This window comes from Caenorhabditis remanei, chromosome IV (assembly GCF_010183535.1).
Source record: "Caenorhabditis remanei strain PX506 chromosome IV, whole genome shotgun sequence".
Lineage (NCBI taxonomy): Eukaryota > Metazoa > Nematoda > Chromadorea > Rhabditida > Rhabditidae > Caenorhabditis > Caenorhabditis remanei.
In genome coordinates, this window is record NC_071331.1 from 13064035 (window position 1) to 13091138 (window position 27104).

Consider the following 27104-nt stretch of genomic DNA (forward strand, 5'->3'; position numbering starts at 1 on the left):
TGGATTATTTGGTGACATAAATAGTAAAATTGAGGAAACACAAAAAGAAAAAAAAGAAGGGCATCTAGGAATTGAAAACACCACCGCTATTCGGTGACAACGAGTCGTTCTGCGTGGTTTCTCCCGCTTTGCTATTTCCACGATTTTTGTTTAGAGTACGTACTTTATGACTGGATCCGGCACGAGACACACGTTTTACTCGAATGGCTGAAAATCGGATTTGTTGGAAAATAATCAAAGGAGGCCTTGTGAGGAAGATGAACGGGAAAACTTTAAAAATATTTGACTTTTCGACAAAGAAACCCATTCATCTCCCTCACTATATGGAAATACAAACACCGAAAGCTTACACAATGATAACAAATGATAATAAATGTACCTACTGAGTTCGAATGCTCACTGGCGTCGTGATCACTTGGGAATGTTGGAAGTGGAGTATCTGTATTACGGCGTTTTCTTGTTTCTGATTCTTCTGTGGTTTCTTCGGTTTCATCGGTTTGAATCTCGTCTTCTGGTTCATCCTCATCATGTCCTTGATCTGTGCTGCGGTGGTGTCGGTGTCCTGGAGAATGAAAATACAGCTAAATCATCAGAGTTCAAAAAGAGTATCCATGAAATAGCAGCCATTTATTCACGGTTGAACTAACGGGAACGGAAACACAAAAAACGATTGAAGCAGCCAACTTTAGTATCAAACTGAGGAACCAAAAATCTCAGAGACCCTAGAGCCTAAATTCCCAGAATCCTCACCTCCTTCACTTCCGCTTCTCTTCACCAAATGATGTTCTCCATGACCTTCAGGAGTGTTTCTCTTCTGATGATCATGCATTTCCAAGTGATGCTCAACATGCTCTGATCTCTTCTGATGCCCATGATGATCATCAGCACTTCTCTTTTCGTGCCCATGATGTTCGTCTGCACTCCTCTTCTGATGACCATGATGGTCTTCTGAATTTCTCTTCTCATGACCGTGATGATCATCTTTAGCCATCACTGCCACGTGTCCTTCCGGAGTGTGAGGAGAACTTCTCTTGACATGTGGATGTCCTTCTGATCTCTTGATTCTGTGATGATCGGAACTTCTCTTGACTGGAGTTGGATGATCTTGATGTGGAAGATGTTCAGCATGACGCTTCTCCCTGTGATGTACTCCATGACTAATTTCAATCTCTTCTTCTGTTCTCTCTGAACTATACAATCCACGCTTCTTTCTTGTTGATGGATCTTCCTCAACTTCATTCAACTGATCTTCAAGAGTTCCCTGAAAATTGAAAATTCTGACTGATGGATGACACTTCAAAAGATTGCAACTTACCTCTTGACTATCAGTTCCTTCATTTTCAGCCTCTGTCGTTGTTTCCAATGAAGATTCTGTCTCAGTTTCAGTTTCCTCAGATTCATTATCCTTTCCGATTGGGAAAGAGTTCACGAAAAGTATGGAGACGCAGAAAAGTAGTATTAAATTCCGAAAGTTCATTCTGATCAATCTGAAACTATTCGAATAGAATATGAATGATCAACTGAATACTGAAAAACAATATCGAAAAACTGATGTAAAAAGTAAAAAAATGGGCGGATCATTGTCCCAGTGGTGCTGGTGACACACTTAGAAAAGATTGACGAATTTGTGACGGTCGAATGATTTTTTCCAGGAAAACCCGAAAAAGAACGATAGGGCAATTATAAACAACCGACCGACCAATTTGAAGTTTTTCGATGGATGAATACTCGTTACGGGTCGCTGGGTTCGGGAGGATATTTTTTTTTAGAATGACGATTTTGGTTTTTGATGACGAGATGATTACGGTAGAATAGAATGGTGGATTGAGAGAAAAGGGGATAGAAGTTGAGGTTTTTTCCTGAAGGGGAAGAAATTGAAATGATGGAACAAAACATCCGGATAGGAAATATTTCAAAAATAACATGATGACATATGTTTGGGGAACAGTTGGTTGAGAAATCGGATGATTGGATGAGTCAAAGGGAGGTAGGACACTTGAAGTGTCCAATGTTTCTTCTGGTAGTTATGAAATCAGTTATCTTATATTATGGGATCAAAGGTTTCAGATCCTGAACCCGACCAACTCGACCAACCAATAAAAAATTGTCATGAATCACAACCATTTGAATTGAGACCAGTGACTTCAACACATTTGATCTTGAATTGTTCCTTAAAGCTAGATCCCAGACACTGTTTAACGAAATAACCCGATGAGCCTTGAATTATTGGATTGATTTGTTTATTCACAACAAAACTTCATTCTTTTTGTTTTGGTTCTCTCTACTAAAAAAAATACAGAAAAATCAAAATAAAACAAAGTGACAATTCATAAATAGGTCATATGAAATTGAAAACGAAGAGTTGAACGCATTCGATGAAAATTTTAATTGTTGGCTAAACAGGAAGACTGTCATAAATGTTTCCTCTGAACTGACTGTGAATTCATTGTCGACACTTTGATCTCACTCTGAAAATCATCTTTGCAAATCTAAAGCTATTCCAATGACTCACGATTCTGACACTCTCACATTTCAAAGTTCTCAAAAACTGTCTGGAGAAGTCTCGATTAAGCAGAAGAATGCAGAATGGATTGATGTATGAAAGGATTCCATTGGCTATTGGATAAAGAGCACGCATTGTGTAGATTGGTCCGGTCTAGAAATTTTAAGAGTAATTGAATTTACAATAGTTTCTAAAAACCTTACATTTTGGGTTTGGGAGAAGTAATTCTGGAAAATATAATAAGCAAACATCACAAAGAATGCACAGAGAAGCGCAAGAACTTGGAAAGCCAAGTGCTTTTCTCTTTGGAGAGATCTGAAAATAATGTTGAGTGAGAAGTCTGTGACTTTTAAGAAATTTACTTTGAAATTCCAGCAGTATGTTTTCTCAAGAACTTCCATAGAGCTAAATAGGAAACCACACAAACCAAACAAGTCATCGCAACAATTATCAGTGCCATCAGAGTATTGCGCTAAAATTATTTTTTCGCTATTTTTACTGGTACAAACACCAACCGTTATCACAGGTCTCGGTGCGACCACCTCCATTGTTTCCAGTGCATCATAATGAAAATCAGTGTCTTTCAGCACAACAATGCTTATCAATGTTGGTAATACCCAGTAGACAATCACAATTTTCCACGTGGAAGCTTCTTGAATTTTCATAGTGATCGAATGGTGAGGAACGGATATAACAAGATAGCGATGGATGGATAGGAAAACTATTCCAGCACAACGAATATATAAAAAGAAGTAAATAGAGTTGTATGTCCAGGCAGCAATGTAATACTCTTGGTAACGAAAATAAAACTCTTTTAGGCCAGGAACCATTCGGATTCCCCAGATTGTGATGAACACTATCATAGCTATAATGTCAGCGATACACTGTAAATTGAACAATAATGTTGTATCCCTCTGTTTTATTTAGGCCTAACGAAGCTCGAACAGGTTTTTTGAACTCACATGTTGCAACAAAATTGTGTAAAACGTCGTTTTGTAAGTTTTCGAGTAGCATCTCAGTCTCAAAAGACAGATCAACACAATAATGTAAAAAGGAAGACTCGGAACAGACATAACATAATAGAAATATAGTGGCCAGGCGGGAGGAGTATCCATTTATTTGATAGATGATAATAAGATCAACTGGATCAGAATAGCGAGCAAAGTTTGGAAAAAACGCAACAAAAAGTAATTATAGAATCGGTTTGAGGGCGGGGAGAGAGAAGGGAAACATGAGAAAGTCCGTGTGAAAGACTATAAGTTTTTTTGTGGGTTTCCTTACTTTATAGGCACGAAATGGGAACATAAAAATGGGGAAAAGTGAAACATAATTGAATATTGCAAGTCAAAAATCACATGTCCGAAATAATTTATGCTCTGGAATGTCGATGTACCGTGCCAGGTTGTGCAGCTGAAACAATGGATAATTTCGCTTCGCTCTGAAAATGAAATGAATTAATTCGATTTAAATGGCTAACAAACCACTCGTATCCCTGCACATTTCAGCATTCTCATAAATTGTCTACAGAATTCACGATTGAGAAAGAGGATACAGTACGGATTGATGTAGGAGAGAATTCCATTGGCAATAGGGTACAAGGCACGCATTATGTAAACTGGACCAGCCTGGAAAACAAGAATGAAAATCAGACATAGTGGGGAAAGAAAAAAGTTGATTTCAAATGAGGAAAACTTGAATGAGCGAGCAGCTGTGCTCCGCCGAGCGCATTATCTGTGTGGGATACCAAGAAGCAGCAGAATCGTTCGGTGTTTCGGAGTGCACTTGTTCAAAAATGGTTGGATCATGAAAGACATAAACTAGTTGAGCCTAGGCAAATGATGTTTTGAAATGTTTCTAAAACAAGTCCGTGATTTAGTTAGTGGTCGAGACTGGGAAGCGGGATTCGCGATAATTCAGAAGTAGTTCCCTGTTAAGGTAAACCTACATTCTGAGTCTGCGAGAAGTAATTATTGGCGAGAAAAAACAAAAACATCACGAAAAATGCACATAAGAGAGCCAATACTTGAAATGCCAAGTATAGCTCCCTCTGGAGAGTTCTGGAAATAATGTTTATAACAAAATGGAAACATTTGGGCACTCACTTTGAAAATTTCGAGGATTGTCGTCGAAGAATGACCCACATTGCAAAGTACGAGCCGACGCATATGAAGCATGTCAATGCAACAATTATGAGAGCCATCATGGTGTTCCTCTGAAAAGGCAAACTTCCTCTCACCAATTTCATAATTTATTGTTTATTGATAAAAATATAATTAAGTTTACCAATAATTTTTACACAAAACTTACTGCAATAATTTCTCTTGGCACAACCAACTCCATGGTTGCCAATGAGTCATAATGGATATTTGTATCTTTCAGAATTACAATACTGATTAAAGTGGGTATAATCCAATAAACCATTACTATCTTCCATGTGGCTGCTTCTTGAACTATAGCTGTAACCAGGCTATGAGGAGCAGAAATTACTAGATAACGGTGAACTGAAAGTAACACAATTCCACTGCATCGGATGAATATAGTATAGTAAGCCGAGTTATAGGTCCAAGCAGGAATATAATAGTCTTGATACTCAAAATAAACATCTTTGAAACCAGGAACTGTTCGAAGACCCCAAGAAGTCATGTACACTATCATTGTTAGAATATCAGCAAGACACTGAAAATGTTGGAATTTGATCTCTATTTTCCTATTTTACTCACATGTTGCAGAAGAATATTATAGAAAGTAGTTTGATACATTTTCGAACTATACCGTAATCTCAATAAACATATAAAAACCATAATATACAATGGAAGACTGAAAGAAGAGACACAATAATATGCATACAGAGGCCAGAGAAGATCCATTCCTGTTCAAAACTGCAGATTGAAAGGAAAGAGGAAGTGAATTTAGGATAGATATTTTGCAAATACTCGTAAACACGTGGTTCTGATTAGTATCAGTGAGAATACACTTTGAAAATAAGTGCACGTGGATGGCTACTTGAGAGAGAAGAACAAAAAATGCTGGGGGATACGGGTGATTAGAATAACAAGCGACGAATTCAATGAAATCGGAAGAAAATTTGAGTTCGTGCTGACAAAGACTGGCAGTGCGGGGCGAGGAAAACAAGGAAAAATTAATTCCAGTATGAGAATCAGACTTCTGAATGCAAAAAGGAAATGTTCAGACATGTGTTTGCAAAGAAAATTCCGGTTTTTCTTTGCTTTTTTGGTAATCAAATTTGGAACAACTTCCATAAAATCCAATAGTATTTCAAAATCACCTACAGTACCGGTCAAAAGGTTATCAACTTTGGCTGTTTTCTATCTCGAAAGTTACAGGTTGTCAAAGTGATTAGCTCCAAAATTACGCTAATATGCACTGAAATTAGTCGATGCACTGAAATTAGTCGATACTTTGACAACCTGTAACTTTCAAGGCAGTGTCCCTACAAAAAAATGATCAACTTCAAAAATGAAGTGATATTTTTGCTCTGTTCAGCCCATACAAAATATAAATTATCGAACATTCAGGTCACACCGAAATACACTGTCAAAGTTGGTCAGTTTCCACTGAAAACAGCTAAAGTTGATAACCTTTTGAGCGGTACTGTATTCACTTATCTTCTTATTTTCTCCTGTAATCAAAATTCCAGACTGCCCTTCGCACGAAAACTCCCAAAAATCTGGAACACATTCTTAGAATTATGTAGATATTTTTGTTTTCTTCATGTTGGTCATCAAGAAACTAGTTTTATTCCAATTTTAAAACATCGGAAAAGTAAGATAAACGATGAATTTATCAGTTTAAATATTCTGAGAGATTTGGGAAGAACTTGTTCGAAGGGCTGGGTTTGATATTCCAGAATGGAGGATCGATATTCTTCTGTTGTTCTGAAAAAAACGAGGTATCATACCATCATTTTAAGATATTCTTGCCTTCTTATCCCGACCACAATTTAACATTGCTCTTGATCATTACATGTCAAAAGTCACATGTCCGAAATAATCTATGCTCTGGAATGTCGATGTACCGTGCCAGGTTGTGCAGCTGAGACAATGGATATCTTCGCTTCGCTCTGAAAATGAAATGAATCTGAAATAGATTTCCATGGCTAACAAACCACTCGTATCCCTGCACCTTTCAGAGTTGTCATAAATTGTCGACAGAATTCTCGATTGAGAAAAAGGATACAGTACGGATTGATGTAGGAGAGAATTCCATTGGCAATAGGGTAAAAGGCACGCAATGTGTAAACTGGACCAGACTGGAAAACATGAATGAAAATCAGGCACTGTGGGAAATCAAAAGTTGAATTCGAATGAGGAAAACGAGCGAGCAGCTGTGCTCCGCCGAGCGCATTATCTGTGTGGGCTACCAAAAATCAGCAGTATCGTTCGGTATTTCGGAGTGCATTTGCTCAAAAATGGTTGGATCATGAAAGGCATAAACTAGTTGGGCCTGGGCAAACAATGTTTTGAAATGTTTCTACAACAAGTCCGTGATTTGGTTAGTGGTGATCGAGACCGGGCGGCGCGATCCGCAACAGTTCAGAAGTAGAATTTCCCTGTTAAGGTAAACATACATTCTGAGTCTGCGAGAAGTAGCTATTGAGGAGAAAATACAAAAACATCACGAAAAATGCACATAAGAGAGCCAATACTTGAAATGCCAAGTATAGCTCCCTCTGGAGAGTTCTGGAAATAATCTTCATACAAAAATGGAAACATTTGGGCACTCACTTTGAAAATTTCGAGGATTGTTGTCGAAGAATGACCCACATTGCAAAGTACGAGCCGACGCATATGAAGCATGTCAATGCAACAATTATGAGAGCCATCATGGTGTTCCTCTGAAAAGGCAAACTTCCTCTCACCAATTTCATAATTTATTGTTTATTGATAAAATTAGAGTCAAATTTGCCAATAATTTGTACACAAAACTTACTGCAATAATTTCTCTTGGCACAACCCACTCCATGGTTGCCAATGAGTCATAATGGATATCTGTATCTTTCAGAATTACAATACTGATTAAAGTGGGTATAGTCCAATAAACCATTACAATCTTCCATGTGGCTGCTTCTTGAACTATAGCTGTAACCAGGCTATGAGGAGCAGAAATTACTAGATAACGGTGAACTGAAAGTAACACAATTCCACTGCATCGGATGAATATAGTATAGTAAGCCGAGTTATAGCTCCAAGCGGGAATATAATAGTCTTGATACTTAAAATAAACATCTTTGAAGGGAGGAACTGTGCGAAGACACCAAGTGGTTATGAACACTATCATTGTGAGAATATCAGCTAGACACTGTAAATGTTGGATTTGGATTTTTGAATCTTTATCTTTCTATCATTGCTCACATGTTGCAGAAGAATAGTATAGAAGGTAGTTTGATACATTTTCGAACTATATCGTAATCTCAATAAACATATAAAAACCATAATATACAATGGAAGACTGAAAGAAGAAACACAATAATATGCATACATAGGCCAGAGAAGATCCATTCCTGTTCAAAACTACAGATTGAGAAGAAAGAAGGAAGTGAATTTAGGATAAATAAGTTTCATATAATCGTAAACACGTGGTTCTGATTATTACCCGTATAGAGATCCGTGAGAATACACTCTGAAAATATGTGCACGTAGAGGACTATTTGAGAGGGAAGAATAAAGAATATTGGAGATACGGGTGATTAGAATAAGATGTGGCGAATTCTGTGAAATCGGAAGAAAATTCATGTTCGTACTGACAATGAATGACAGAACGAGGGAAGGAAAACAAGGAAAAATTAATTTCAGTATGAGAAAAAATTAATTAATTGAATTCCAGTATGAGAAAAAATTAATTAATTGATTTCCAGTATGAGAATCTGAGAATTTTGAATGCACAAAGGAAATGTTCAGACATGCGTTTGCAATGAAAACTTCTGTTTTTCTTTGTTGTTTTGGAAATCAGATTTTGGCACAACTTCCAAAATTGAAAAGTATTCAAAAATCACTTGTTCACTTATCTGTTGTTGCCTCTTGAAAAAAAAACCTATCATTCTTATTTTCTCCTGTAATCAAAATTCCAGACTGCCCTTCGCACGAAAATTTCCAAAAATCTGGAACACATTCTTAGAATTCTGCGGTTATTTTTGTTTTCTTCATGTGGGTGATCAAGTAACTAGTTTTATTCCAATATTAAAACATCGGAAAAGTAAGATAAAACATAAATTTATCAGTTCAAATATTCTGAGAGATTTGGGAAGAACTTGTTCGAAGGGCTGGGTTCGATATTCCAGAATGGAGGGTCGATATTCTTCTGTTGTTCTGAAAAAAACGAGGTCTCATACCATCATTTTAAGATATTCTTGCCTTCTTATCCCGACCACATTTTAACATTGCTCGAAACTGTTTCGAAAAATCTCGATTGAGCAAAAGAACACAGTACGGATTGATGTAAGAGAGAATTCCGTTTGCTATCGGATAAATTGCTCGCATGTAAAAGATTGGCCCGGTCTGAAACTAGTCAATTAGAAGGACACTTGAAAACTTCGGAATACATTTTGAGTTCTGGAGAAATAGTTGACCAGAGCGTAGTACGTGAACATGATGAAAAATGCACATAAGAGAGCCAATACTTGAAATGCGAGGAAGAATTCACGCTGGAGAGTTCTGGAAATACTGAAAAATGATGTAAAGAAACGGCTCGGTAGGAAGAAGAAACAGACTTCTGATTCCCAGTTTTGTGTTTTCTGATAATGATGAACATTACAACATAACAAACCACACATATCATACATGTTGAAGATAGAGTAATAAGAGCCATCAGGGTGTTTCTCTGAAAAGAATTCCATGTTCTTTTCGCCATGGTAAGTTTTTCTTACCGACAACACATCTTTTAGTACTACATATTCTAGAGCTTCCATGGAATTGTAATGAACATCCGTCTCTTTCAGAACAATTATACTGATTATAGTGGGTACAGTCCAGTAGAATGCGATGATTTGCCACGTTTTTGCTTCTTGGATTATTGCAGTTATACGGTGGGTTGGAGCAGAAATAACCAGAAAACGGTGGACGGAGAGGAATACAATTCCAGTGCATCGAATGTAAAGGGTGTAATAAATAGAGTTATAGAGAGCAGCGGCAATGTAGTATTCCTGATACTTGAACAGAAAGTCACGGATTCCTGGTTTAGTTCGGAGTCCCCAAGTGGTTGTGTAAAAGATCATAATGATGATGTCGGCGATACACTGGAAAACAAAGTAATATCTTGGAATGACGTTCACTCTGGCAGCATTAGAGTAGAAACCAATTGAAATTTCAGTTGTTCTTACTGATTATTTAATTAAACTCACATGTTGCAAGAGAATAGTGTAGAACGTTGAATGATAGGTTTTTGAAATGTTGCGTCTTGATTTCAATAAACAGACCAAGACCAGAACGTACAACGGAAAACTTGGCAATGAAATACCATAAAATGCGAATAGCGGCCAACTAGGTGGATTTTCCATGTCGGAAGTGAAGAAAAAATCATAAGTACAATAAGTGTATAGGAAGAAAAAACACCAAAAAGTATAGAGTAGGTACGTGTAGTTCCGTGGGAACTCAATCACTCTTGGGTACGTTAAACATAAAAAGATCGAAGATTTGTGTTTTTTGTTCTCAGATCTCGAAAGCATTTGTGACAGACTGTGAATAGAGTTTGATTGAAAGGAAAACATGAAAGCAAAGATGAGAAGTGCGTAAGGCTCTATGGGCATTGATGAGCACTTTGCAGATTTTGAGGATTATCAGACACCTACATCAACGGATGGGAGGAGGGATTGGTGTGAGATATAACAAGTTTATTTGTACGTTCCTTCAAAAGAAAAAAACATTTGGGATCAGCGTAGAGTTTCATGATTATGGTTCACAATAGTAAATGAGTATGGTTCACAATAGTCGATTCATCCGTTCTAGTCGGTCCGAAATGAACTCCTCTTCTGTGAGCATCATTGTGTTTTGTCGAATTGGAGCCAACCACAGAGATATGAACTTCACTCTGAAACGTACCTATATTTTTTCTTAACAGTGGCCCAAATCCTCTCACCACTTTGAACTTATTACAAGTGATTGACCGAGTCACTTGGAACGCCAGATCCTTGTTCAAAAATAGAATACAAAATGGATTGATGTACGAGAGAAGTCCATTGGCCATCGGGTACAACGCTCGCATGTAGAATATTGGGCCAGTCTGAAAATAAATAAAATTCTCAAAGTATCACATCTTCATTTTACATTTTGAGTCTGCGAAAAGTAGTTCTGGAATCCATAGTACACAAGAATTGCAAAGAAAGCTAAAAGTAGAACAAACACTTGGAATGCCAAATGAACTTCTCGACGGAGAGATCTGAAACAAAACTGAATTTTTGAGTGAGGGAGAACTCAAAGTACCTTGAGAGTCCAACTGTGTGTTTTCTGATGTAATAGAAGAGAGATCCGTATAGCAAAGAGCACGTAACACATGTCAAACTGACTACAATCAGAGCCATCAATGTGTTTCTCTGAAATATACTTGTTCTAGAAGAATTGATCTGATGAAATGTCAGTTACTTTGATAACCTCCTGGTCTGCCATCATTGCCATTGTTTCCAAGTTGGCATACGAAATGTTATAATCTTTGAGAACCACTATACTGATCAATGTGGGAACAGTCCAGTAAACTGTTATAATTTGTAAATTTGATGCATTTTGAACTTTCTGAATCTCTACCATTGGTCAGTCAACATCATTGTTCGAACTCACATGAGTGATATAAGAAGTTGGAGCAGTGATAATCAAATATCTCTGAAGTGACAAAAAAATAATTCCAGTGCATCGGATGTAGAGAAAATAGTATATATTGTTATAGCTGGCTACAAAAAGTGGAGAAGTTACAACTATTGTTCTGATATACGGTTACCTGCTGCAACATAATATTGCTGGTATTGAAAATAGTACTGCTTCAAAAAGGAGTACTCTCGCGCATCAACAGCAACAAAGAAGACGATCATAGCAAGGAGATCGGCGATACACTGAAAGTTTTTAAACGATGATGAGTTGTTTAAATGAGAAGGATCATGTTTAGTCTTTGTTTATCTCACAGTCTTTGATACTTTCGATTAATTCTGTTGCAATCATCATTTACGTAGACGCAACTTATTTTCAGCATATTTACTATTCGCAAAACTACATAACTTCCGTGGGAACAAAAAGGAAACTGAATACGTGACAAATTCAAGGTAATTCTTTGTTTGCACGTTGATCATATAGCCTGGGCATATCCGACTGAAAACAAAAAAACAAAAAATCTGAAACCCACGTGTTGTTGCAAAATTGAGTAGAACGTGGTATTGTAGGTTGTTGAAACACATCGAAGTCGCAGAATACAAGCAAAAACTAGAAAATAAAGAGGAAGAGAGACAATCGACATCCCGTAGAAAACCATGAGTGGCCAGGTTGGGGGGACTAATGAGTCGCTCATCTGAAAAAGAAAAACTAATGTTTCTTGGAATAATTCGGTTAAGATTTTCAGAATTTATAGCCCAGAAACGGTATCCTTTTGGACTATTCGGCCAAGACTTTCAGTTTTATATAGATCTTGAATGATGTTTTGAAAATTCAGAAATATCATGCGAAGTTTATTACAAGCTTAAGCTATAAAAAATAAATCGAATAGATAAAAACTGATAGGTGGTGATGAAAAACTCAAAAAAGGAAACAGACTCTATCTGTCTTATTTTGTACCCTAGAAAAGTTACTCACTCCAAAAACAAAGAGGAATGACAACGTGGGAGACTCCTGGGTGTGAGAAGTACTTGAAGAGGGAATGGAAAGCATTTTTGGGGTGACAAAAAGTTGGAAGAGATGTGTGAGAGCAATCGGATCAAATCAGAAATTTATTTAAAAAATTTATTTCATAAATGAGGATAAAGTTTGAGAATAGAATATTAAAATACAACTTGAGGACTGTGATGTTCATGAATGCCGTCTGTCCGTACTGGATGTTTTGTCGATGTTGTGATGACTCCAGATATTGGAACATCGCTCTGAAAATTAAACAAAAATTAAGTGTTTGAAGTCAGCTTTGTTTCCTACCACTGTGTATTTCCGGCATGTTGCTGATTGATAAACTTGACGAGCAAGATCTTTGTTCAGAAATAGAATGCAGAATGGGTTGATGTAGGATAATAATCCATTAGCAACTGGGTAAAGAGCACGCATGTAAAATATTGGACCAGTCTAAGTGGGATTCCAATTTCAATTTCCAACAGTAATCCGGACCTACATTATGTGTTTGTGAGAAATAATTTTGGAATCCATAGTACGCCAACACAGCGAAGAATGCAATGAGAAGGACGAATACTTGGACGGCTAAGTGGATTTCACGACGAAGAGATCTGAATAGATGTTTTGTCACTAATAATAGAAAAAAAAAACATACTTCGACAGACCAGCAGTGTGTTTTCTGATGTAATAGAAGAGTGCCCCATAAGCGAATGAGCATATCACACAGGTCAAGCTTACGACAATCAGAGCCATTAGTGTATTCCTCTGAAAACGATAGACTGTTTTAATTAATATGAAATGAAAAACCAACCTGAATGACATCTTGATCTGCGATAATAGCCATTCTCTCAAAACTATCATACGAAAAATCGGTGTCTTTCAAGACGACAATACTGATTATCGTAGGCGTCAACCAATAAATCAATATTATTCTCAAATTAGATGCACTTTGAACTTTCTGTAATTCCAGATATTATCTCATTAACTGCTGTTATAAACTGACATAAGTTAGTTGGTACGTCGGACAACAGATGACATAGTATCTCTGAAGTGAGAGAAATACTATTCCAGTACATCGGATATAAAGAAAATAATACACGGAATTGTAGCTAGCTGCTGTAATATAATACTGCTGGTAGTTGAAGAAGAACTCTCGAATGTACGGCAAGACACGCATTGGATTGGTCAGAAAGAAGATTATCATTGCTAGAAGATCGGCAATACACTGAAAATAATCATTTTGGAATTGTTCGCCATCTGATCTATCTGGGTCAGACTTTTGTGCGTGTTTTAATTTTTGAAACTTCTTTGAAACTGAAACATCTCCTCCTTGTTGAAACTGTTAAATTAACTTACATGTTGTAGTAGAATAGAATAGAATGTCGAATTGTATGTTTTTGATACACATCGAAGACGAAGAAATGACACGAAAACCAGAAAATAAAGTGGAAGTGATACAATAGACATTCCATAATAAACCAACATGGGCCATTTCGGAGGAACGAGAGCTGGCTGATCACTCATTTCTAAATTTGGAGAATTCAAGAATTTGCAGCAGATTCTCAAAGTTTATCATGAGAAAATGACCTATTCTTGAAATAATCGAAGCAGCTGACAACGGAAAAGGAGAATAAGCTATAAACTTATCCGAAGTTCAGAATAAAAAGAACCAAAAGTCAGTTAAGCCAAACAACTAATCCTTCCGGAAATCACCTGTCGAAGAGGAAACGACGAACTTATTGATTCTGAGTTTCCTATTTTCAACGGAAAACCAATTATTTTTGATATTCTGATCCAAACAGGAAACTTTTTGACTTCTGACCTTACAAACTAGAGACAGGTGTAGAAAAAGTGACAGTGGTTTTTGTAACAAAATTCAACCTCATCAAAGTAACAGATGTTTGAAGATGAATTGAAAGTTGCAAAATTCTTGAAACTTATCTATCCAAGCAACAAAAATATGTTGCTCACTGAGAGTTCTTTGAGATCGAGTTTATGGGGGTGATTCTCCTATTTTCGAAATGTTTGTGATGTAATGTCCAGCTAAATTCAAAAAAGTGTCATGAAAAACTGGAAATTGAAAGCTGACAGCATTCGGATGTAGTAAAAGTACTTGAAGAACGCAAAATAGGAATTTGAACCGTATTATTAGAGTGAATGAAAGTTTTGTGTTAGGCGTCTCGAAATCAAAAAAACGTCAACTCTTGAAGACGTCTTTTTTACTGAAAATAAATTTCAGAAACCCGGGTTAAGTAGTGGAAAAAACTCTGTCATAGGCAAAAGTTTGATGGAATAGGAAAGAAGATTTTCTTGTCTTTCGGATACATACTCGGCAGTCACCGGCAACTTTAGCGCGGAAGTTGGTCGGCTTCAGCTCGGAGGTTGGTCGGATTCTGGACAAGACCGCTGCTAAAGCCGACCAAGATACGACCAACTTCCGACCAACTTCTGACACGGACCGCATGGAACCCCTTGATCGCCTTATTGATTTATTTTTCGCGCACAAAAACAGCTGAACCATCTTATATTATTATTTATTTACAAGAAAAAGACTATACAAAAAAGTATACATTTTAAGAAACTTAGGGAAAATACAGAAAAACAACTAAATACAATTATTTTTCGAAGTATTCCTGGTGTGCTCGATTTGTTGTCCACATGTAGAATTCGTCAGAAAATTTCTGTAAAACACATTATTTAATTATGTTTTTTTCACTTTCATTTGTTACCTTCTGTCGATATATTCAAAATGGGAAGTTCATATTGTTTTCTGTTTAGTGAGAACCTGAAAAAACTTGAAGATTTTCGGTTATGAGATAAAAAATCACTTACAATAACTTTTCCACTGAACTTGAGCGCCTCCACTAACGAAATTCGTTTATCTCCATGAAATTTCGTAATCTGAATGAAAAATAATTTAAATTTTGATAAAGATAAGCTAAATTGAATCAAAAAGCGTTCATCAGTAAGACGAAATAATAAATAAAACTTTGAAAAATTATTGAAAAAACAAAAAGCACGCGTTGCGAGACACGCGACGCTCTTAAAACCCGACCAAGGTCCGATCAACTTCCGACGGCGGACAGTCATTTCGAAACTTGTGACCAGAAGCCGACCAATGTCCGAGCTAAAGCCGACATTCTCTTAACTTCTGACCAGAAGGTGACCAAGATCCGATCTAAAGCCGCCGTTCCTTTAACTTGCGGGTAAAAGTACCCAGATTGCTTCAACTTCCGGTCAAAAGGTGACCAAGATCCGACCTAAAGTCTGAAATCGTTAAACTTCCGGCCAGAAGGTGAGCAAGATCCGATCTAAAGCCGAATCGACCTCAACTTCCGCCCTAAAGTTGCCACACGACTGCCGAGTAATAATTTATAATTTATACAGTTTTCTTTTTAACACCAAAAAAACTTTTTCAAGTTGATTTATACACAATTCTAGACATGTGATCGATCTTTGAATTCAAAATCATAAGTCTTTCCACGAAATATGGATCATGGCCCAGATTCTCCATAGTCAAAACAACAACTGTACCTATAAGCTTGATATGTTTATTATGTACATAAAACAACTTCAATTAAATTAAAACATGACTTGATTAGATTCCTTTCTATCCAATTCTATAGTTCTGTTCGTCCCCATATGGACTACTTTTCGATGAAAACTATGATGTTTCGTAGATGTTGATGCAATCGCCGAAATCTGTGCTTCACTCTGAAATGTTTGTTGCATAGAACTTTCGAACTGAATTCAATTTTACCACTTTGTATTTATGACATGTCACTGTTCGTATCACTTGACGAGCAAGATCTTTATTCAGAAAAAGAATGCAGAATGGGTTGATGTATGACAAAAGTCCGTTTGCAATTGGATAAAGAGCACGCATGTAGAATATTGGACCAGTCTGAAACAACCATATTTAGTTAGATTACTGAAGTTTGACCTACGTTGTGTGTTTGTGAAAAGTAATTCTGAAAAGCATAATAGACGAGGATGACAAAAAAAGCCAACAGAAGAACAAACACTTGGAATGCCAGGTGAACTTCTCGACGAAGTGATCTCAAGAAATTTCAGTTTAATTGAAAATTTATTTGGCTAGACAGAGATACCTTGAAAGTCCCGCAGTGTGTTTTCTGATATAATAGAATAGTGCTCCATAAGCAGAAGAACATAATACACATGTCAAACTGACAACTATTAGAGCCATTAGAGTGTTTCTCTGGAAAGAATTGTAGTAGATCAAATTGTAGATCAATTGCATTAACTCACCTGGATGATTTCTTGGTATGTTATTATTGACATTCGTTCCAAACTGTCATATTCGAAGTTTGTATCTTTCAATACAACCAAACTTAGCAATGTGGGAACTGACCAATAGACAGATATGATTTGCAGTTTGGATGCGAATTGAATTTTCTGAAATTTTTTCAAGTTTGATGCATTATCTTTCTGAAGAGTTTCTCTACCTGAGTAAGAAGAGAAGTAGGAGAAGTGATAATCAGATATCTCTGAAGCGACAGAAATACTATGCCGGTGCAACGAATGTACAGAAAGTAGTAGACGGAATTGTAGCTACCTTGAAATAAGTGAAGTAGATCAAAACCTGTTGTAATCTCGAAAATCTCTTTGCCTCACCTGCAGCTAGGTAATAATCTTGATACTCAAAAATAAACTCTCTTATCACTGGAATGTTCTTGGAAGTTGCGTTGAGAATGGAGAATGACATCGCGATGAGATCCACTATGCACTGTAAAATAAAGTTCACTTTCTAGGTTATCACGTGTTTATTTTTGTACTTTTTGAAAATTTCTCTGACTTTTGCGTGGGAAAAAATACTCGAAAACATCTAGCAGACTCTAGTTTTGTTATGACGACTGATTCATGCTTCACTAGATTTCGAACAAAAAAACTCACATGCTGCAAGAGAATAGAATAAAATGTTGTATTATAAGATCTTGAGACACATCGAAGACGTAGAAGGCATCCAAAAACCATGAAATACAGTGGAAGTGATACAATTGACATGACATAAAGCACTCTCATCGGCCATTTTTGAGGCACCAAATCGGACGGAGGGGAGGAGGAATTGCTCATCTGAAAGACCAAACAAGTTGAGTTTTCCTTCTGGAGATGAGAAGATGTGTTTTGAGTTGAAAGGTTGGAAGAGCAAATAGTGAAGAGGCTTTTTTGAAAAACATTAGGAAAAAATAACAAATGAAAACGAAGATAAACAGAAAGAATTGAAAATGAAGAAATGGGATTTGATAGGACGATGGAAGGGGCTGGAAGGAACAGTCTTAAATGAATTGTGTTAGTCAAAAACTGCAATTTTTGGTTTGCAAAACACCACAAATTAAGGTGTTACTGCATTTTTGTTGTTTTTTCTGAATTCAGAGCGGTCCTTAATAAAATGAAACCGAGCAGCAAATGAAGCTAAACCGTCTGGTAAGTCTATTATCCTCGTGTCTCTTAATTCTGTTTTGAAAAGGAAGGAGAGTCATGCATTCTCAATGGACACCCCTTTAGAAAACCTCAATTCATGAACAGTCCCAAGAATGTGAGATGTTCGTTTTCAGTCCGAATCTTTGTTCATTTAAAGGAAAGATGAGACAAGTGAAAACAAATTCAATTTACAAAACGTTCAAAGAATGAGAAGAAGGAAGAAAAACAAACATCTATCTCTCTCTTCCTCGTTACTGAAACAAGAGCAGCTATTCCCTACTCCTCCCACTTCTTCTTCTTTTTCTGAAAAGAACTAAATACATGAAAAGTTTTCAGTTTGTAGGTTGATTTAAGATGTGAGAAAGAGAAATGAGTCAACGCCAGAGAGATTTATGATTTAACGCTTGTTTCGGATAGAAGTCAGATGGAGATCGTCGAGCCGGAATGCTCTTGCATCTGATTAGGTAAAGTAGATGATGATTATTTATTCTGAGGTTCTACTTTCGAAACGAAAAGATCAAAAATCTTATAAACAAAAACAACTGGAAACAATAGAAGCAGCACCTTGTGGTCTCCTTCTGAATTAAGATGTTTCAGGAGAACATCAAGAAAACACAAATGTTATGGTACGAAATCAATTTATTTTATTACGATACGAGATGGAAAACAAAACTTTATCGAATTGTGCACGTTTTGAGAGGAGATCTTTGATTTGATAAAATGAAACAGTTTCGAGATGAAATTCATATAATGACGACTCTCTTATTCGCTTTCCTGGATCCATCCTTCCGACTGGAAACTGAATTTTGTTGTTTTGTGGAATGAGAGGCGATTCCGGAGACTTGGACTGGAGACTGTTCACTCTGAAATTTCCGCATTTATATTGAAGTGATATACAAATAAATATCACCACTTTGTACTTGTGACACGTTACACATCGAAACACTTGACGAGCTAGTTCTCTATTCAAAATTAGAATACAGTACGGGTTGATGTATGAGAGAAGACCGTTAGCAACTGGATACAAAGCACGCATGTAGAATATTTGTCCTGTCTGAAAATAAGATATAATGTCTTGATTACTCTAGATTCGCCCACATTCGAAAATTGCGAAAAATAGTTCTGAAAGGCGTAATAGGCAAGAATAGCGAAGAATGCGAGAAGCAATACGAATACTTGGAATGCAAGATGAACTTCTCGACGGAGAGATCTGAAGAATCGGTTTTTGAGAAAGATCCTTTTTCAAAAGGTTGAAAATTACTTTGACAGGCCAGCTGTATGTTTCCTAATATAATAGAAGAGTGCTCCGTATGCCAATGAACAGAAGACACAAGTCAATCCTACCACGATGAGAGCCATTAATGTGTTTCTCTGAAATTTAAAGCATCATTTAGGTTGTTGTGAAACTCTTTATTGTACTTTGATTACTGATTGCTCTGCTATAATTGCCATTGTCTCTAACTTGTCGTATTGGAAGTTTGTATCCGTCAGAACAACAATGCTTATGAGTGTTGGAACTATCCAGTAGACCAAAATTATTTGCAGTTTTGATGCTTGTTGAACTTTCTGAACGTCATTTTCTGTTATTGAGCCATATTTTCGATCCACACTTACTTGAGTCACATAACTATTTGGACACGTAATTACGAGATATCGTTGGAGAGAAAGAAAGACAATTCCCGTGCATCTGATGTAGAGAAAATAATAAATATGATTATAGCTGGCTGTAATTGAAAACATTTTGAACAGGAAGCAATTAAAATAATGACGCACAAGCTGCAAGATAATAGCTTTGGTAATAGAAGTAGAACTCTCGAATTCCTGGAACCGTGCGAACGGAATTTGTGAAGAAGAATAGGAACATGGTTAGCAGGTCGGCGATACACTGAAACAAATTTCAGGTTTCTTATTAATTGGTGACGTGTTTGTCACAGTATTCTAGATGTTTCTAGTTTGTGCACTGATGAGCTATCAGTGTTTGCATCAATGCTGTTTACAAGAGACCTTTGTCTTCTGATTTCTTGAAATAGAAACCGGAATGAAAGAAAAAGTAAAGTTACGTCAACTTACATGTTGTAACAAGATAGAGTAAAAAGTTGTATTGTAGGCTTTCGAAACACATCGGAGACGAAGAAGACAAATGAAAACGAGGAAATACAGAGGAAAAGAGATGATGGACATTCCGTAAAATGCTTTGATAGGCCATTTTGGAGGTACCAGTTCCGAGGTGTCGTTCATCTGAAAATGAGTTGTTCAGGAAGTTTGCAAGAGGAGAATTAAGATATACGATTGAATATGAAGGTTTTTCAACTCTTGTAAAAACGGATTCCAAAAATAACAAAGCTACGACTCTCATAAGATTCCGATTCTAGAAAAAGACAGGGCTTAAACCGACAATTTGGAAACGTTGAACGTTTTTGGAAGGTTTTGTTCCAAAGGTTATTAAGCGACACAATTCAATTATAAAAGAACAACCTTTGTCCCAAAGGAGCTATCAACAACAACAAAAACTAGTTCTGAACCAAGCACCTGGTCTCCTGGAACATCTGAATGAAAGTCAGAATTAGCATAAACGATCAGAAAGTATTCACATGATCAGAATGTATTCTTGGTAGTTTCTCACATCAAAAACTAATGGAAAAAAGACTAAAACATATTCTAAAAGTATCTTTTTTCTTCTAGCAGATTGTGGTTTGACCACCGACATCGTGTGAACCTGTGTTGATACTGAAACTACATTGACTTCTAGATGAATACTTGAGTCATAACTTCTTCACTTTTTGAAACAGATGTCTCTGTTCACTGAGTGGAAGATACTCGGTCACAAAAAATAAACATAACTTGTTGTAGCAAAAGGTGGAGGCGAATGCTCGACGATGCAGAATGCGTGCATCTGATTAGATTAATTCCATCAAAGAGTATGTATATTCCTCTCATTACGTATTCTTGGCGTGCAAGAGAGAAACAAGAATAGAGGTGCCATTTAGAAGAGTAATGACTAGACACTTCTTGGTACACAAAAATAAGGAAGTTGGGATGGAAAGAGAGGGTGGAAAAGTATAAACTTCAGTAGGAAGGAAGACAGAAAAATATAAAAAATTTGTATAATTAAAAAGACGAAGATCGTGTAGAATGTAAGAATTTATTAGGTTCAAAAAGAACTCAAATTGCGAGATTAAAAAACAACTTGATGCCAAAAACCAATTTTTCAAAGATTGACAAGCTGAACTCATTGAAAACTAATTGAAAAGTGATCTACGGAATCCGTCGACTGCGTTCCCCATCTGATTAGTTTGAGGTTTGTTCGAGTTGGTGACTATTCCGGACATTTGCATTTCGCTCTGAAATTTATATTTACTTTTTTACGTTGACTAAACAATGAGTTCTCACTCACCATGTTCCAACCAAAGCAAGAAATTGATTTGATAATTTGTCTTGTCAAATCTTTATTCAAAACGAGAATACAGAATGGATTGATATAGGAGAGAAATCCGTTTGCCATCGGATAGAGACCTCGCATGTAGAATATTGGACCGTTCTGAAAAAAGAAAGACACATGAAACACTAATTGAAATTTGAAATACTCACATTTTGGAACTGCGAAAAGTAATTGAGAAATGCATAAAACACAAGAATAGCAAAGAATGCAACTAACAGAACTAGTACTTGAATTGCTAGATGAAGTTCTCGACGGAGAGTTCTGAAATATCAAGTTAAGTTGGCGAAAAGAACAATAGCTTACTTTGAAAGTTTTGATGAATTCTTCCGTACAAATATAAACAAAGCTCCATATGCCAATGAACTTATAATACAAGTAATACTGACAACAATGAGAGCCATCAGTGTATTCCGCTGAAAATTTGGTAGTTGTTTTAACTTTCTCATGGTTGATCACCTGAATAACAGATTTATCCGCAACAATCGCCATATTTTCAAGTCCATCGAAATGAAAGTTAGTGTCCTTGAGAACCACGATACTAAGAAGTGTTGGAGTGATCCAGTAAAGAAGAATAATATTTCGATTCGCAGCGTTTTGAACTCTCTGAAACATCCTAGTTCTATCTTTTCCAGAAATTGAAAATTTACCAGTGTGAAGAGTGAATGAGGAGAAGTGATCACTACAAACCGTTGCAGAGACAAGAAAATAATTCCCGTACATCTAATGTAAAGTGTGTAGTAGATAATGTTGTAAGTGGCTGAAACCTATCTTGTGTTTATTCCATTAAAATATAGTTACCAGCCGCAATATAGTATCCTTGAAAATCAAAGTAGAACTGTCGGACCTGAGGAATGGCTCGAGCTGGCGAGAGTGCAATGTATCCAAGCATTGAGATGAGATCAGCAATGCACTGTAATGGAAACAAATCTAGTTTGGAACTGGAAACCGATGTTATAAGTTCTCTATGATGTTGCTTTCTCACGAGAATTTGTTTGGAGACTGGTCAGAAACTAACTTTTGATTTCTTGGTTTTTCTTGAAACTAATGACTGATGATTCAATTGATTCCCACTTACATGTTGCAATAAAAGTGAATAAAATGTAGAATTGAACACTTTCAGTGAGCAACGAAGACGTAGAAGACAAATCAAAATGACAATGTACAGCGGAAGAGTAATAATGGACATTCCGTAATAAACATAGAATCCCCATGTTGGAGGTTCCAAAGTAGCAGCCATTTGAATTGGAACGTCTAGCTGGAAACAGAAAAATCCTTGATTGAAAAAGAAAAACGTCAACAGCCAAAAATTAAAAAAAATTAAAAGCAGAACTTCCAGATAATTTCCGGTTTTTATATTTTTCCCAACAGCGCAGAATATTAAAGTAGAACTGAAGTCATATTTGTTATTTTATATTATGATACTTCAGACAATTTTAAGAAACTTTCCTCATTTGAGTATATAAGACAGGACACATTTGAAAAATTTTACTGAAAAATTAGCTACTCTCGTGAAATCAGCCCAAAAGTTTGAAATGTTATCCAAATAGCTCGAAGTTCAAAAAAAAACTTGTTTGTTAAAATAACAGAAAAAAAAGAAAATCACTGAAAAGACCAAGAGTCAATTCTGTGAAAAATAACAAAAAAGAGAATGCGTTGTTTCTCCTATTCAATGAATGTTCTCGTTTCACAGGTTTACCTCATGAGGAAAATCTATGAAAACTTTTTTCTGTTTCACGTTTTTCAGAACGTCTTTTCACAGAATTGACTCTTGAGTCTTTTCTGGGATTTTCTTTTTTTTTCTGTTATGCTAATAAACAAGTTTGTTCTCTTGAAATGTCTTGAAAAACTGTTGAAATCAGGCAAGAGCTTCCGATAAATCTTCAAGTCTTTTGGATTTGCCTTTTCTGAGAATATTGCTCAGAATTTCAAAAATATTTTACTTCATTGCATAAGAAAATAAAATTATCAAATGTGGCCTGTCTTGTATACTCAAATGAGGAAAGTTTCATTGAATTGTATGTAGTATCAAATTCTGAAATAAAAATTGTGAGTTCAGTTCTACTTTAATTTCCTGCGCTGTTGGGAAAAATATAAAAACCGGAAATTATCTGCAAAAAATTTTGCAAGTGGGGCACAAAAGTGTATGCACTTCTTCAGCTTGTCCGAAAAGAGAATTAAAGAACAGAACTCGTGAGAAAACTGAAAAAATGAGTATACCTGAATCATGAATTATTTTGGGCGTGAAAGAAACAAAATAGTGAGATGACGAAAAAGGAAGCATTCGCAAAAACAGAGTCAAGTATGAAAATTTTAACTTTTTGGAAAGTTTGAAGATGTATGTTAATTGAAACGAAAATGGTTTATTTAAAAAATAACATCTAAGCAAAAGCTACTCTTCTAGTAGATTCAGTTCCAGCTGTTGCCCCATTCTGAACAGAAATCAAGTTCTGCTGCTTGGTGGAATTTGAACGAATTCCAGATACTTGAGCTTCACTCTGAATATAACACATTAAGATACACATCTCACTTCTTCTAAACGTACCACTTTGTATCCTTCACAGCTCACTGACTTTATCACTTGACCAGTTAAATCTCGATTCAACAGTAGAATACAGTATGGATTACTGTACGAAAGAAATCCACTGATCATAGGATATATTCCACGTAGATAATACATTTGAGTCGTCTGAACAAGAAGACAAAAGTTAGTTTCTTTCGAAATGTTGATTTTCTCACCATTTGCATTTGAGAAAAGTAATTGAGACTTGCGAAAAACGCCAACACAGTGAAGAAGGCGAGAAGTAGGACCAGTACTTGAAATGCCAAGTGGAGTTCTCTTCGGAGAGATCTGAATTTAGAAAATGGATGGTTGAATGTATCAAATTTAGTATCTCACTTTGACAGTCTAACTGTATTTTTCCTAACAAATGAGAACAATGCTCCATATGCCACAGAACTGACAATGCAAGTGATGCTGACAACGATTAGAGCCATCAATGTGTTTCTCTGAAATAGTAATGTGTCAACAGCTTTACGAAATCTTTTTTTTAAATAGTTTTTATTCAAAGATTTAAGATTGACCTGAGTAATAGCTCTATCCACAATTAGAGTCATCTCGGTTACATTATTGAAATAAAAACTAGTGTCCGTCAGTACGACTATACTCAAAAGTATTGGAGTTATCCAGTAAACAACAATTATTTTCCAGTTTGAAGCTGTTTGAACTTTCTGAAAACAAATATTAACGAAGATTAGTCTTTGAACGACTGACAAGAGTAATTTGTGAATGAGGCGAAGTGATAACTAAGTATCTTTGAAGAGATAAGAAGACAATCCCGGTACATCGGATGTATAGACTGACGTAGATTATGTTGTAAGTAGCTGGAATTTTTTATTTATAAAGGAGTTAAACTATTCATCGGTTACCAGCAGCAATGTAATATTCTTGATTTTCAAAGTAGAATTGGCGAATCACTGGTATTTCTCTTGCAGGAGTCAGAGCAATATATCCTATCATTGATGCCAGGTCAGCGATGCACTAGAAAATAATGATCCCGTGATAGTTCTTTGTATGGAAATGGGTTTTGAGGTTTTCAGTAGTTTAGATAGAAATTATATTTTACATCAATGACTTCTAGATCTTGCTCCGTGTTTTGAGCTCCATATGTCCACTATTAAAGTCGGAAAAAAATCCGGTTTCACAAACAAAACTTCCATTATATAAGGTTTCTAGAAGTGGTGTTTCGCAAATTGACTCACTCGAGAATGAATAAACTTACGTGCTGTTGCAATAACGAGTAAAACGTCGTTTTGTAAGTTTTTGACACATATCGAAGTCTCAAAAGACAAATCAAAATCACAGAATACAACGGAATTGTGACGATTGACATTCCATAATACACCTTGAAACCCCACGTTGGAGGTTCAAATGTTGAGTTCATCTGGAACAAAAAGTTAACTAACTGGACAATAGTTTATTTTGAAAGCAGAAACTCCAAAAAATGAATTTTTGCAAGGCTTTCAGTCTTTTTTTGAAAGAGTACTATGAGAATTCTAGACATCGTGTGACATCTTACTTCGATGAAAAAATGGTTTGACTCATTAGTCTAGATTTGAAACTAACCTAAATTTGAATACGTCAGATGGGAGATTCAGAAGACATAAACATGGAGATGTTTTGCATGTGGGAGTGCTGAACTATTAGTGAAATCAGTGAATCGGAATAAGTAAGGCACATGAAATCAGATGAGGTGAGAGACAGAAAGAGGTTCGAAAGCAGTTTTCATAGATCTGATAAAAGAAACAAAAAAGTTACTAAAAATGAAGTGGTTTCTTGAGGCTTTATTGACTAAAACAAATTGTCATTTATCAAAAAGTAACTTGATTGAGTCCTTTCCTTTGTTCTTTTGTTGAATTTAAGGCAATTCCCGATACTTGAGCATCACTCTGAAAATTAAATTCAAAATCAGTTTAAATCTTTCATCGGGAAAATAACTTACCATTTTCAATTTCTTACAAGACACTGATCGTATCACTTGCTTTGTCAGATCCTTATTCAAAAACAAAATGCAGAATGGATTGATATACGAGAGAAATCCATTAGCCATTGGGTAGATTCCACGCATGTAATAAATGGGTCCCGTCTGGAATGCTGATTTTGTGGTTACGGTTGAAACAAGGGAAACTATTACATTATGAGTCTGAGAGAAATAATTTTGAAAAGAGTAATAGACCAGAATTCCAAAAAATGCCAAGAGTAGAATGAAAACTTGAAGTGCCAGAGAAACTTCTCGACGGAGGGATCTGGACATTAGATATGGAATTGGAAAATCAGAAGATGCTCACTTTGAAATTCGAAAAGAGTGTTTGCGTATGAATACGAATAAAGCTCCATAAGCAACAGAGCTGAGAACACATGTCGTGCTGACAACAACAAGGGCCATCAATGTGTTTCTCTGGAAGTTTTTCTCTTTTGATTTGACATTAGATCCGTATCAAAATGAACATCGAGATGCCAATAGTTTTCCAAATATCAGAAACCCATCACCTCAAACCAACCTGAATAACCTCCTGCTCTGCCACAACTGCCATCGTTTCCAAACTGTCATATTTGAAATTTGTATCCTTCAACACTACCAAACTGATTATTGTTGGAAGACCCCAATAGAGACCAAGGATATACATTTTCGGTGCAGCTTGAATTCTCTAAAACAAAGTATTTTCTATTTTAAAAAAAACTATCATTTTTAACAGTACATCAGTGAAATGAGAATTTGGATGAGTAATGACCAAATATCTTTGAAAAGAGAGCAGAATTATTCCAGTACATCGGATGTAAAGTGTGTAATAGATGTGATTGTATGCAGCTGTAAAAGTTTTTTTCAGAACAGATCTATTTGCTGGTCTTACCTGCTGCAATATAATAGTCTTGATACTCATAGTAAAATTGTCGAACAAAAGAGATAGACCTTGCAACTATTATTAAAAAATAGAAAGTCATTGCGAATAAATCTGCGATGCACTGGAATGAAAGATGATGTTTTGAAGTTCATAGCTCCCAATTAAACTTACATGTTGCAACAAGATAGTGTAGAAAGTTGTGTTATAGGTTTTTGAAATCTGACGTAATCTCAAGAGGCAGATGAATACGAAAAAGTACAGAGGGAGGGTAACAATTGAGGTGATATAAAACACTGTAGCAGGCCATGTAGGTGGTATGAAAGAAGTTGAAGAGGTGCTCATCTGGAACGGAAGAATATTTGAAAAATGAAGGAATCAAAAATCAAGAAATAAAGAAATAGAAACTGGTGAGAGAGTAATTTTGGAACTCAAGAAAATAGAAAAGGTTACTAAATGATGGTTGAGAAAAATGAAATCATTTCGACTCCAAGATTCACCCATAAATAAATAT

At 36.1% G+C, this 27104-nt stretch overlaps 5 protein-coding genes across 5 annotated transcripts; all 5 read right to left on the reverse strand.

Annotated features, from left to right (window-relative positions):
- Window positions 1-2411: 2411 nt before the first annotated feature.
- On the reverse strand, window positions 2412-13836 carry GCK72_013670 (uncharacterized protein; the record flags this gene model as incomplete). Its single annotated transcript, XM_053729936.1, has 31 exons — window positions 2412-2468; window positions 2513-2656; window positions 2707-2818; window positions 2866-2975; window positions 3019-3387; window positions 3897-3941; window positions 3985-4128; window positions 4449-4560; window positions 4606-4715; window positions 4811-5179; window positions 6540-6584; window positions 6630-6773; window positions 7092-7203; window positions 7249-7358; window positions 7454-7822; window positions 9063-9174; window positions 9231-9340; window positions 9387-9755; window positions 10595-10738; window positions 10783-10894; window positions 10939-11048; window positions 11098-11244; window positions 11290-11399; window positions 11447-11558; window positions 12483-12572; window positions 12622-12765; window positions 12812-12923; window positions 12968-13077; window positions 13124-13270; window positions 13316-13537; window positions 13669-13836. The coding sequence occupies 31 exons, from the start codon at window positions 13834-13836 to the stop codon at window positions 2412-2414; spliced, it is 4671 nt and encodes a 1556-aa protein (XP_053584708.1).
- Window positions 13837-15894: 2058 nt separating this feature from the next.
- Window positions 15895-17406, reverse strand: GCK72_013671 (uncharacterized protein; the record flags this gene model as incomplete). Its single annotated transcript, XM_003100896.2, has 8 exons — window positions 15895-16026; window positions 16073-16216; window positions 16260-16371; window positions 16422-16531; window positions 16582-16728; window positions 16779-16888; window positions 16948-17059; window positions 17227-17406. The coding sequence occupies 8 exons, from the start codon at window positions 17404-17406 to the stop codon at window positions 15895-15897; spliced, it is 1047 nt and encodes a 348-aa protein (XP_003100944.2).
- Window positions 17407-18497: 1091 nt separating this feature from the next.
- Window positions 18498-19992, reverse strand: GCK72_013672 (uncharacterized protein; the record flags this gene model as incomplete). The annotated part of the gene is made up of 8 exons (XM_003100953.2): window positions 18498-18617; window positions 18665-18808; window positions 18853-18964; window positions 19016-19125; window positions 19174-19320; window positions 19369-19478; window positions 19528-19639; window positions 19825-19992. 8 exons carry the CDS (start codon window positions 19990-19992, stop codon window positions 18498-18500), a joined length of 1023 nt encoding a protein of 340 aa, XP_003101001.2.
- Window positions 19993-20993: 1001 nt separating this feature from the next.
- On the reverse strand, window positions 20994-25134 carry GCK72_013673 (uncharacterized protein; the record flags this gene model as incomplete). The annotated part of the gene is made up of 15 exons (XM_053729937.1): window positions 20994-21095; window positions 21149-21292; window positions 21343-21454; window positions 21497-21606; window positions 21650-21796; window positions 22038-22103; window positions 22269-22448; window positions 23587-23688; window positions 23736-23879; window positions 23930-24041; window positions 24090-24199; window positions 24275-24421; window positions 24465-24574; window positions 24620-24731; window positions 24973-25134. The coding sequence occupies 15 exons, from the start codon at window positions 25132-25134 to the stop codon at window positions 20994-20996; spliced, it is 1860 nt and encodes a 619-aa protein (XP_053584709.1).
- Window positions 25135-25561: 427 nt separating this feature from the next.
- Window positions 25562-26935, reverse strand: GCK72_013674 (uncharacterized protein; the record flags this gene model as incomplete). Its single annotated transcript, XM_003100946.2, has 8 exons — window positions 25562-25639; window positions 25693-25836; window positions 25885-25996; window positions 26039-26148; window positions 26252-26398; window positions 26450-26559; window positions 26603-26714; window positions 26765-26935. The coding sequence occupies 8 exons, from the start codon at window positions 26933-26935 to the stop codon at window positions 25562-25564; spliced, it is 984 nt and encodes a 327-aa protein (XP_003100994.2).
- Between the last annotated feature and the right edge of the window lie 169 nt (window positions 26936-27104).